The sequence below is a fragment of the Nannospalax galili genome, unplaced genomic scaffold (genome assembly GCF_000622305.1).
Source record: "Nannospalax galili isolate Female #2095 unplaced genomic scaffold, S.galili_v1.0 scaffold690, whole genome shotgun sequence".
Classification (NCBI taxonomy): domain Eukaryota; kingdom Metazoa; phylum Chordata; class Mammalia; order Rodentia; family Spalacidae; genus Nannospalax; species Nannospalax galili.
Window position 1 is genome coordinate 2,390,877 of NW_008329288.1, and position 12,943 is coordinate 2,403,819.

The window sequence follows — 12,943 nt, forward strand, 5'->3', positions numbered from 1 at the left end:
AGGAAGTTTATTAGGTACCTATTATGTGGCAAGCATATTGCCAGACACTAGGGCTACAAGAGCAGAGGAGACAGATAAGATCCCTACTTTCAGGGGGCTTATAGACTAATAAACAGGGGAGAGAAAAATAATTAAGAGATAAGTACTCAGAGAGTCAAAGAGAAAATAATCAGACTACAATAGCTCACTGTTGACAACCCTCTTTTAAAAAGCTGTCTTTTCAACTTTACTAAAAGAATGTATTTTGGTAACTTTTTTAAAGACAGCCCTCACTATCCTACAACACATAGAAAGCACTCATTATCCTTCCCTAGTGGCATTTGTCATGGGTTAAGGACCAGTCTGCCTGAACAGGTCATGAAGACCTCAGCACAGCCCATAGTGAGGACACAAGTTACTTCTCAAGTTCTAGAATTCCCAGAGACTCTGATTCAACACTGGGAGCTTCTGCTCAGTCTTGTCTCAGCTCTTCGGTGTACCACACTAGAGGTCCCTCTTCCTAGATCCAAATGAAGGAGTTAATCTTACTAATCAGTCTTTATCTGCTTGTATCTACCAAAGGTAAGCCTTCTCTCTAGACACCTAACTCTGGGTGGATACCGGGGGAGTGGGGTTCCTTTAAGGAAGACCAGTCTCTTAGTTACCGAAACCAACCTGACTCAGAATCAGTAGTTAACTAAGGAAAACCACCTTGAGAGCTCCTACACAAGAGCTGATTTCTCCTAGGTATGGCTGGATCTTAAGAGAAGCCCTTTGGCTTAGCCCAGTTCTGTTCTTTCAGCCACTCAACATTTATGCCTGATAAGAAAGCACCTTACCAACATGATTTAAATCCCATCTGATGATTTTTAGAGACTTACTCAGGACTATCATCTTCTAAAGTGTATCCCATCCAAAGGTTACATTTTTCTACTAGCAAATAAAGCTCTGGGTTTAATCACCAGCACCCCCCCCCAAAAAAAAATCAAATTAAGCTGAAATTAGTAGTATAAGTTACTTGTCAGGCATTTTAGCACACACCTTGTAATTCCAGCACTAAGGAAGTAGAGGCAGGAGAACTGCTACAAGTTCGAGGCCAGCCTGGTCTATACAGCAATTTCTCAGCTAGGGTCACATAGCAAGACCCTGTTTGGAAAAAGGGGGGCATTTGCTTTCTCTCTTTTTCCTCTTTCTCTACTCTCCTTGCCTTCCATCTACAGAGGAACTGGAGGAAGGGTTGGTAGCTGACATCTGATGAGAGTGCTTTGATTTCTGATGGCTTTGTCAGAGAGGGACAGTCATTTCCCTTCATATGCTTTTCTTGCTTAGGTGAAAGGATCCCCAATGCTAAACTTCTTAAGCATTTTAAAGTCTCAGCACTTTTAATTAAACACTTTTGTCCTTCTTGGTCTCTTGGAGTAGCTAGATGACTTTCCTCCACATCTATACTATTTTCAAGTATCTGATCTAGATTCCTAGGAACTTCCACTCGAGTGGCTCCATAGGAAAGCAGTTTTAACCCCATTCTCTCACATTTGCACCATTTTTCTTTGTCTTCATCCCAGGAGCATCAGGTCAGCCTGATGAGCTCCTTGACTCTATGGACCGCCAAGCTTCTGTTCAGCACCTTTCAAGTGAGTACTTTTCACTCGCAAACCCTTCAGATGTTGAGGCTTTATATGAGACTTCTTCCATTGTGAAAGCTCTAAATGATCATTCAAATGAACACAGTTCAAGTGAGCATGCTGTAAGTGAACATGAACATATTTCAGGTGAGCACACTTCACCTGAACAATCTACAGGTGAGCATGCTGAGCACGGTGAACAGGTGTCAGGTGACCATCCTACAGAAGAACAGGCTTCAGGTGAACACCCTTCAAAAGAACCATCTTCAGGTGAACAGGTTTCAGGTGAAAAGGGTGTTGAAGAGCCAAGTGAACATAACTTAGGTGAAGAGGCTTCAGTCGAGCACAATTCAGGTGAAATGGGTTCAGATGAACAGGCTATGAGCACATCATTTCCAAGCACATCTTCAGGTAAGCTACATTGGATGGGTATTGGTCTTTGACTAGAAGTTGAGGCCAGCCTGGGGTACCTATCAAGTTCAAGGAATGCCTGGACAACTGAGAAAAATCCTGTCTCCAATAACAAGGGGGGAATGGGGAGGAGGAAGTAGGGAACACACCAAGCAGGACAACCTAATTTTGGGGAAGTTGTGTAGAAAAATCATTAACACTTCCCAAGTAGCTCTCTCAAAGGTTCTACATTTCTTTACAATAATATCGAGGCATTTTTCTAGCTTTTATAAGCTCCTAAAAGTAACACAACTTGAAGGACAACCCTCTTTAAGAAAAAAATACAAATACAAAATGCCAGTAGACTCTCAAACTCCATCATCCATAAGAAATTATGAAGCCAGCAGGATGACTCAGTGGGTAAGGATGCTTGCTGCCAAGTCTGGCAACCTGAGTTCAATCCCTAGGACGCATATGGTAGAAGGAGGGAACTGACTCACAAATTGTCCTCTGACTTCCACACATACCCTGTTCACAGTAGGAAAATAAGACGTAAAGTTTGAAGCCTTTAAGTTACTATCAGATGTAAGTAGTTCACCCTACTGCATAAGTACTATTATTGATTATAAGTTTTAGGTAAACTATGATCCCCGATGTTAGACACATGCCTAGAAAGCAGCAAACCTTGGGTTTAAACTTAGGTCTGTCTAAACTTTGTACTTTGTTTTTTTTGTCTTTTTGAGACAGGGTCTCCCTATAGCTCCAGCTGGCCTGGAACTCACTATGTAGACCAGGCTGGCCTTGAACTCACAAAGATCTTCCTGCCTCTGCCTCCTAAGGATTGGGATTAAAGGCATTGCTACCATGCCCAGCTAAATTTGTACTTTTTCTTCCCTCTACTACTTCATGCTTCTTGAAAGGAGGTTAGCACTAGAGATAGTAAAAGATGATGCAGAAGCATTTCAAAGAGGATCCCATTACTGACTTTCAACAATATTAATTTGAAAATGGAAGCTGTGCCTGATGGCTTCTGCCTGTCACCTCAGTTAACCAGGAAGCTGAAGCAGGAGGATTCTAGGACACTGAGGCCAGACTAGGCTAATGAGTGAAACTGTCTCAACCCCCCACCCCCACCCCAAGGGAGAAAAATGCAGACTCTTCACAGGGCTGGCATCATAACAACATTTTAATATAGCTTATTTACCAGTCTAATTGGTCCCAAGTATTTTTGTCTTGTGGTGAGACTATAACAGGGGTTCAGTTATATGGCACTTTTCTCCTATGAAGTAAAACATGATAGAAAGGCATTTCTTCTGTTCAGAAAGCCAATAGAATAGAGACAAAAATAAGTTACTATAAGATAAACTTGGGATTTGTCAGCAATAAAGGCTACAAACAAAGCAGCAAAAGCAAAGGTATTTCCTCTTGTTCAGAAAAGTGAATGTGGTAATGTACATTTATAATCCTTACACTGGAGAGGTTGAGGCCAGTCTGAGGTATTATATAGCAAATTTAAGAAATGTCTGGGCAAATGAGCAAGATCCTGTCTCTAATAACAAAGAGAAAGGGGGAGAGATAAAAGAAGAGGGAGAGAAAGGTGGGGGGCGGGGAGGGGAAGAATGCTCTATCAGATACAGGGCCCTCAGATCCTCAGGGCTGGGGCTATAGTTCGGTGATAGAGTGCTTGCCCTGAGGCCCTAGGTTGAGTCCCCAGTACTGCCAGAAAGAACTAAGAAATAAACGTGTTGAAGGCAGTCTTCTTTTTGCACATCATCCCCTCTCACCCCACCCCGATATGCACCCTACCCCCCCACACACACAGATGTGTGACACAGAAACACAACTGATTCATCTGGAAATTTCATGAGGCACTTTTCAAATTCCAGGTGTAGCAATAAGTTGCCACACATGTGCTTACATGAATGAAGACGGAAAATGTCTACGTGGAGAAGGGGTCTGCACCACTCAAAATTCCCAGCAGTGCATGTTAAAGAAGATCTTTGAAGGTATGTAGGAATTTCCTAAGATAATCTTCCACAGAACACATGGTAATAATGGTAGTCAAGGGGGAAAGAGCTACAGAGGGATCAACAATGCACTTGGAGATTCTTTCAAGGATTAGAACTCTAGGTATTGATGGAGAGACAGAGGACTTTCACATCAGACCTAAAGCTCTTTAAAATAAATGAAGGCTGGGCATGGTGGCACAGCCTTTAGTTCTAGCACTTGGGAGGCAGAGGCAGGTGGATCTTTGTGAGTTCAAGGCCACCGTGGTGTACATAGCAAATTCCAAGCCAACTAGGACTACAGGGAGACCCTATCTCAAAAAGACCAATTAAATAAATAAATACTAAATTAATTAAAATAAAATAAACAAAGCAGAGGCTGGCTCTCTTCCTACTAAATAATCTGTAAATTGCCCCTTAAGCTTCTAATACACTATCAATTCAAGACTATCTTGTTCATAGCCGTATCTCCCTACAGCATAATGTATAACATGGTAGGCATTTAGAAAACACTGAATGAATACATTAATAACTCTATTAATCTATAGGCTGCCAGATAATGAGTGTACATTCCCATATCTGTCTATGCTAAAACTTAGTATTCATCTCTAAAATAAAGGAACTTGATTATTTCCATTCCATACACCATATTGCCCAACTCTTGGTTTGTCCAATCCTTCACTAGAAATAACACTTCCCCACATTTCTGTGACTGTACATTTACCCACTATTACTCAATAGAACACATACCATGAGTTCTTAATAGACTGTGGTATTAGCATAAGAAATACTACAAAAGAGAAAAGTAGTGTAGTGTGTGAACAAAGGCATAATCTGAGTGTGGAGATGCATGCCTGTAATCTCAGTATTTGGGAGGCTAAGAAGGATTACAGAGTTCAAGAAGCCAGTCTGTGCTACACAGCAAGACCTACTCTAAAGAAAAGGAGTTGGGGGAGGTGGGCATACAAAATGCTGTGAGTTCACAGAGGAAGAAAAGTTTACAGACGAGGAAAGCAGGTAAGCCTGGAGAGAAGAGGGCATTCAGAAAGAACATGTAAAATATATCAGTAGTTCCTAGTTTTGGCTGTGTATGACAATAGCCTGAGCAGCTTTTTAAAATGCATAGGACTGGCAAGAAGGCTCAGCAAGTAAGGGAGTCTGCCCATCAAACTGATGACCTGAGTTTGATGCCCTGGAGTCATGTGGTGGAAGGAGAACCAACTCCTGAAAGTTGGTCCTTGACCTTCACACACACACATCCACATCCACACACACCCCAAATAAATAAATGTTTCATTTTTAAATAACAAAATAAAAATCCTAACGCTCAGGCTGTACCAATTAAATGCCAGAAATGAACGACTAATCAGTCATTCTGCAATGGCCACTGAAAGACATGCCAAAAACAGATAGGAGTAAAAGCCAGAAAAGTATAGAACACAAACAGAAAAAACAAAACAAAACAAAAAAAACCAACAACAACAACAAAAAAAACACCTCTCTTAAACTCTCTTGGGTATGGCAAGTAAGGGAAACAGAAGAAAATAAATGTGGAAATGTTGATAGGCTAAAGACAAGTCATACACAACTCTCAATGGCAACTTAAAGAGTCTGAATTTAGAAATTTGGAGGGAATGACTTGGTAAGGTGAATACTAGTAGTTCTCCTTTTATTTACTCTGCTCCACATGCCAGACACTGTGGGCTATACTTTTGAGTATTCTTTCATTGAATCCTCAAAAAGTAGGATTTTTTTTCTTTTTTTTGTTAGAAGACAGGTAATTAAAAATTAGAAGAGTGAAATTAACTTCATTAGCTATTGACAGAGTCCCAGGTATTAATATTCTCCAAGGTCTGGCATATCTCACTACAGAGTAAAGATCCCTTAAATGTTGAATGGAAATGAAATGATAGGAAATATATTACGTGAATAAAGTTGACAGAACTTGACAGCCACTTGAACAGACAGAGCAAAAAGAGAAAGCAGGGATAAAAGAGGAGTTCAGAGGGTGGTACAGAATACAGCTAAGGGACACTAGGAAAGCAAGGTGTATAGAGGATGGTAGTGAGTCTCATTTGGGGCACAGTAAGTTTTACATGTCTTTAACATATCTGCATGGGAATCACCATCATTTAGTTAGAAATGGAGGGATTCAACTTTGAACAGCAGAGATTATTAGAATCCTAGCAGTAGACAGAGTATCTGGGAAAATCTTGTCAGGAGAAAGGTGTAAACAATATCAACTACATACAGCCAAAAAAGTGGTGTGAAAAAACCCTGGGAATTTGATGAACATAATTTTCTAGTGAAACCTTGCAATTCTGAGTACCTGGGACCCAGATGTGAATGGGATGGTTAAGGTATGGTTAGCAAACTCTCTGGAGGAAAGGATAATGGCAGAATAATACAATCAAGAAAAAATATTATCGAACTTGAAACTTTTTCATGTTTGTAAATCAAAAAAGGAGCTAACAGAAAGGAAGAGAATGAACAAGTAATATAAACAGACAGATGAGATGGGGAGGAATAGGAAAAACAAGGCATGAAGCCCTGGTCATCCCCAAATGGGAACACTGGTGAGCTTGAATAAAAGGTAAGTTTGGAGGAAGCTTTCTGCTAATGCCAGTTGTTTCTGCTCCTTTCAGGTGGAAAACTCCAGTTCATGGTTCAGGGCTGTGAGAACATGTGCCCATCTATGAACCTCTTCTCTCATGGAACAAGAATGCAAATTATGTGCTGTCAGAATGAACCTCTCTGCAACAAGATCTAGAAGCCTCTGTTCCTGCTTCTTGTTCTGACTCAGGCAGCAAAGTCGCTACCACTCCACTTGTTCAATTTATATTCAGCTTCAACAACTAACCACATCTACCTCTGCCTGAGCATCAGAAAAGATGCTCAACCCTTATCTTTCCACTATTAATACCCAGTTACCCATTCTCCTATGTCCTCTGTCTTCCCTGCTTCCCTCCTTTCCCAATTTTTTTTTTTTTGCAATAAATTCCCATTGTTAAAAACCACAGACTCCAGAGACAGATTTTCCTCATCAGTCTGGTTATCCAGTTACAAAGTCAGAGTTTCCTTCTACCACTCATAATAAATTGGATGTTTTTCATAATCATATCTGTGAAAGTAAGAGGTCTCCCAGGGTGGACACACCAAGAGGTACAAAGTACATATTAATCTTTTACGGGGGCTTAAACAATACTGTAGGCATTTCTCTCCATCCCCCACACCCTTCTGTTATTGTATACAGAACTCAATACTTAAGTCTCAGCACTCGGGAGGTAGAGGCAGGCAGATCTCTGAGTTCAAAGCCGGCTTGGTCTACATAGCAAGTTCCAGGCCAGCTGGGGCTACAGAGGGACCCTGTCTCAAAAAGATAAAAAAAAAACCTCAATATTTCTTTGGTTCTTGGGAGTTCTCAGTCTTCAGTGGTCCACTATTAACATATTGGGACTATTCCTTTTCATTTATTTGCTTGTGTAAATATGCAGCAATTAATAATGCTCAAATCATTTTTTCACAAAATGTCACAGGATCATCTGCCCAGCACAGAGGGGAAGGTAGACTACTAAATAGTTCTCACCTCAAGGTGTTTTCACATGCATGGCTGCATCTGATTCTCAAGAAAGAGCCAGAAGGGCTGACAGGAAAGACAGAAATGTGTCTCAGATGTTTGCTTTGTATTCTAAAATATTACAAATTGATCAAGGTTACAAAGCTAGTGAGAGCCACGGCTGGATTCCAAAACCAAATATATGTGACTTCAATCTGAGTCTTTTCCTTACACTAAATATAGAGTCAAGGTGTTTTTTCTAAAACCCAAATCCTCTCCTATACAGGCCCATCTCCTTTAGCCATTGCTTCCACACAACTGTTTAAATGCTTGAGATCAGCTGGTGGCCATAATATTTTTTAAAGCAACAGCCTTCAATTTTGATAAAATCCAACTTACCACTTTAATACTAAGGCTTTGGCCTCATAACTAAACTATTATATTGCATGTAAAACACACACACACACACAGCCCATCTCAAATCAAATAGATTGAAACAAGAAGAAAAAAATCCATATGGATAACAGGCTCCAGTGACAACAAATCTAGACTAGAAAAAAATGAAACTCATCTCTTCAAATTTCTGAATGAAAATTATTTTGAACATAGAATACTATCTCTAGATAAAACGAAAGGGGCTCAGCAGTAAAGAGCCCTCGTTGCTCTTGGAGAAGACCCAGGTTCAGTTCCACAGCACCCAAATGGCCGCTAACAACCATGTGTAACTCCAGTTTCAGGGGCTCCAACACCCCTTTCTGGCCTCTGGCTTATGTAGTCATGGCATGCACAGGTCCACTTATATGCAGGCAACACGCGCATAAAATTTCTTAAAATTTCAAAATAAAGTCAAAACTTCGAAACTAAATCTCAAATAAAATCTTAACTTGACATATGGTTTACAGGGGAGCAAGAAGAAAAATGAATGTCTGTCAATATTGTTGACAATCAGTTTTGAGGGTGGGGATAAATATCTATAGTATAAGGGTTGGTAAAATAAAAGTTTAAATGTGACAGAGTTCTGAATTTTATCTATGGTAAAATAACCTGCCACAAATAATATTTATACACTCTGGACAAGAAAAAAAAAAAATCAGAAGTTTCAAAGTTCAGGGCTGGAGAGATGGTGTGGCAGTTAAGAGCCCTTGCTGCTCTTCCAGAGCACCTACGTTCAGCGCTCAATCTAAAGAAGGGAGAAAAAAGATAAAAGGAACAAAGTCTCAATGAGTTAAAAGTTTCAAATACTGTCCTAAGTCTAAGAATAAAAGGGAGATAGACAGAAAAAAGCACTAAAACAACAGCTAGAATTAGAATCTTCCCATACTGGATGTAGAACAGACTTGTCAATTTATGGCAAGATAAACGGAAAGAAATAAGAAAGTGCATAATAGTCAAAACTTCTTAAATTCAAAAAGAGAAAAAACTGAAATTGGTCCAAAGAAAAGATACATAATGTAATGGAGACACTAATACAAACGCCAGCATTACTAGCCTTTGTTTGATCCTTTAATCAGGGCACAATTAAAACAGCTGAGAGGGTGGGTTCGGACCACCATCAGGTAGTGGCTCTGATCTCAGCAGACTGCTAGGGAGTGCCTAGTTCTGGCCTCCCTATGGGAGACAGCCTAAGAATGCAGGGGACTGCCTGAGAGCCCCCAGATCCTACCTCCACATGGTGGTGAGCTTCCCCTAATTACGCCATACCCATTCCCCTATCTGTGATTTCGTGAGGGCCCTCCCAAGGCCCCAGGGCAGATCTGGCTTTGGTAGGCTAAGGCTGAGATCCTAGCAGACACCCATAGAGGGTGGGTTCAGACCTCCATTGGGTAGTAGCTCTGATATCAGCAAACCTCCAAAGAGTGCTGAGTTCTGGCCTCCCTCTGGCCTCGGGCCTGAGAACGCAGGGGACTGCCTGAGAGCCCTCAGGTCCTGCCTCCATGTGGTGGTGAGCTTCCCCTAATTGCGACATACCCATACCCCTACCTGGGATTTCCTGAGGTCCCTCTCAAGGGGACTGCCTGAGAGCTCTCAGGTCCTGCCTCCATGTGGTGAAGGAAGCCTGAGTGTACCTGACTGGAACCTGAATTGGGCTTCTCCTCAATTGTGGGTACTCCTCAATAGTGGATCTGAGGCCATCAGTTCCCTCCAAATTAAACCTGAGAGAAACTGAACCCTATCCCAACCAGCTTTACATAGCCAATAAAAAAAGGATTTAGGCACTCCGATAATACAAAGAAGCATACTTCAATTTAATTCTCATATCAGAATCATAAACAAAAGAAATTCACATGCCAAAATTACAACGAAAGAATAATAAAATGGAAAGCCATAACACTATGTCCCCACCAAACTTCACCAATGCCCTAGAAGAGTTCTACAAGGAAAACCCCCTAGAGATAACTCAGGACACTAAATTTAAAAGAACAATCATAAACATGATCAAAGAATTCAACGAATTTAAAGAACACATGAACAAACAAATCAAAGAACTAAAAGAAGATAGGGATAAACTTCTGAATGAATTCACAAAAGAAGAGAAACACTGAAGAAAACTCAGGCAGAAATGAAGAAGGAAGGGCAAAACTCAATAAGTCAACCTGAAACAACAGGGGAAAGCCTCACTGCTAGAATGGATGAAATGGAAAACAGAGTATTAACACTGGAGGATAAAGTTGAAGATCTGGACCAGTCAAGCAAAGATTATGGAAAATTTAAAAAAAAAAACACAGGAATGGAATATGCAAGAGATGCGGGACACCATGAAAAGACCAAATCTATGGATCATAGGAATAGAGGAAGGAGAAGAATTTCAGGTTAATGGTGCTGACCAGATCTTAAACAGGACTATAGAATAGAATTCCCCAAAATTAAGGAAAGACATCCCCATACAAATAGAGGAAGCACATAGAACACCAAATAGACCAGATCAGAAAAGAAACATTCCATGACATATCATAGTAAAAACACCAAATGTACAGAACAAAGAAAGAATACTGAAAGCAGTAAAAGAAAAACACGTCACATACAAAGGAAAGCCCATTAGAATTACAGCTGACTTATCAATGCAAACTATGAAAGCCAGAAAAGCCTGGACCAAGGTATTTCCAGTTCTACATTACAATAGATGCCAGCCCAGAATACTTTACCCAGGAAAAATGTTTATTATAGTTGAGGGGGAAAGAGACATCTTCCATAATGCGAATAGCCTGAAAGAATTTATGTCCACAAAACCAGCCCTTCAAAGAATACTTGAAGCAATACAGAGAGCAGAGAGAGAAACAACTGTACCCCAGGGACAATGAAAGAAAATAAAGGTATAATCTAGGAAACAAAAAAATAGAGAACACAAAGAGCAATCAAAATGACGGCAACCAATATGCATTTTTCAATAAAAACCTTAAATATCAATGGACTGAACTACACTGTCAAAAGACAAAGGCTAAGTGAATGGATTAAGAAACAAAATCCATCTCTTGACTGTCTGCAAGAAACCCATCTCACCTTCAAAGACAGGCACTACCTTAAGGTAAAAGGATGGAAAAGAATATTCCAAGCAAACAGCATTAAGAAACAAGCAGGGGTTGCAATTCTAATATCTGACAAAATAGACTTCAGAGTAAAACTAATCAGAAGAGATAAGGCGGGTCTCTTAATTCCGATCAAAGGAACAGTTAACCAAGAAGATCTTACAATCCTTAACATATATGCACCAAACTCTGGTACACCCAAATTCATAAAAACAACAATACAGGACTTTTAAGACACAGATTAACCCCAACTCAGTAACAGTTGGGGATTTCAATACCCTACTCTCTCCATTAGACAGGTCAACTGGACAAAGAATAAATAGAGAGATGTCTGAATTAAATAATATCATACATCAAATGGACCTAACAGACATCTTTTGAATATTCCACCCAAGCACCAAAGGATATACTTTCTACTCAGCACCTCATGGAACTTTTTCAAAAGTTGACCACATACTGGGCCACAAAACAAACCTCAACAAATACAAAAAAACTGATAATTTTCCATGCATTCTATGGGACCACAATGCAATAAAGCTCAAAATCAACAGTGGACAAAGCCCTAGTCTCTACACGAACTCGTGGCGGTTGAACAACGCACTCCTAAACAATGAGTGGGTCAAAGGAGAAATTAAGAAAGAAATAAAAAGAATTCCTAGAATTCAATGAAAAGGACAATACAACACAGCACAACCTCTGGGACACATTAAAAGCAGTGCTAAGAGGGAAGTTTATAGCTCTAAGAGCCTACGTTAAAAAATTGGAACGAGCCCAAATAAATGACCTAACACTGCAACTCAAGACACTGGAAAGGCAAGAACAAATGAAATCCAAACCCAGCAGGAGAGAAGAAATAACAAAAATCAAAGCAGAAATTAATGAAATAGAAACAAAGAAAACAATAGAAAGATTCAATGAATCTAAGTGCTGGCTCTTTGAAAAGCTAAACAAGATAGACACACCCTTAGGCCAGTTAACCAAAAAAAAGGAAGAGCAAATCCAAATCAACAAAATCAGACACGAAAGGGGAAACATCACAACAGACACCCAAAAGATCCAGACTATTAAAAGGGAATATTTTAAAATCTATACACAACTAAATCTTAAAAACTAAAAGAAATGGATGAATATCTGAAATCATGGGAACCACCAAAGTTAAACCAAGAAGAGATCAACAGTTTAAACAGACCTATGTCATATAAGGAAATTGAAGCAATAATCAAAGCCTCCCAACTAAAGAAAGCCCAGGCCCAGGTAGATTTACAGCAGAATTCTACCAGACCTTTAAAGAAGACCTCCAACCAATACTACTTAAATTATTCAAAATGATAGAAACAGAGGGAGGACTCCCAAATTCCTTCTATGAAGCCAGCATCACTCTAATACCCAAACTGGGTAAAGAAAACTATACCCAAAATAGAAAACTATAGACCCGTATCCTTAATGAACATAGATGGAAAAATTCTCAACAAAATACTTGCAAAACCACATACAGACACATATCAAAAAGATCATTCACCATGATCAAGTAGGCTTTAACCCAGAGATGCAGGCCTGGTTCAATATATGCAAGTCAATGAACATCATTGAAAAATGGACTCAAAGACAAAAACCACATTGTCATCTCAATAAATGTAGAAAAGGCTTTTGACAAAATTCAGCATGTACTTATGTTCAAAGTCCTAGAGGGAATTGGACTGGAGGGAACATACCTCAACATAATTAAAGTGATATACAACAAACCCACAGCAAACATTGTTCTAAATGGAGAAAAACTGCAAGCATTCTCATTAAAATCAGGAACCAGACAAGGCTGTCCACTATTTACACTCCTTTTCAATATAGTGCTTGAAACACTAGCTA

The 12,943-nt window shown here is 39.8% G+C and overlaps 1 protein-coding gene across 1 annotated transcript; it reads left to right on the forward strand.

Moving 5' to 3' along the window:
• Positions 1 to 509: 509 nt before the first annotated feature.
• On the forward strand, positions 510 to 6,888 carry LOC103735574 (acrosomal protein SP-10-like). The gene is made up of 4 exons (XM_008834875.2): positions 510 to 561; positions 1,545 to 2,015; positions 3,881 to 4,000; positions 6,646 to 6,888. The coding sequence occupies exons 1-4, from the start codon at positions 510 to 512 to the stop codon at positions 6,768 to 6,770; spliced, it is 768 nt and encodes a 255-aa protein (XP_008833097.1). The 3' UTR covers positions 6,771 to 6,888.
• Positions 6,889 to 12,943: the final 6,055 nt, after the last annotated feature.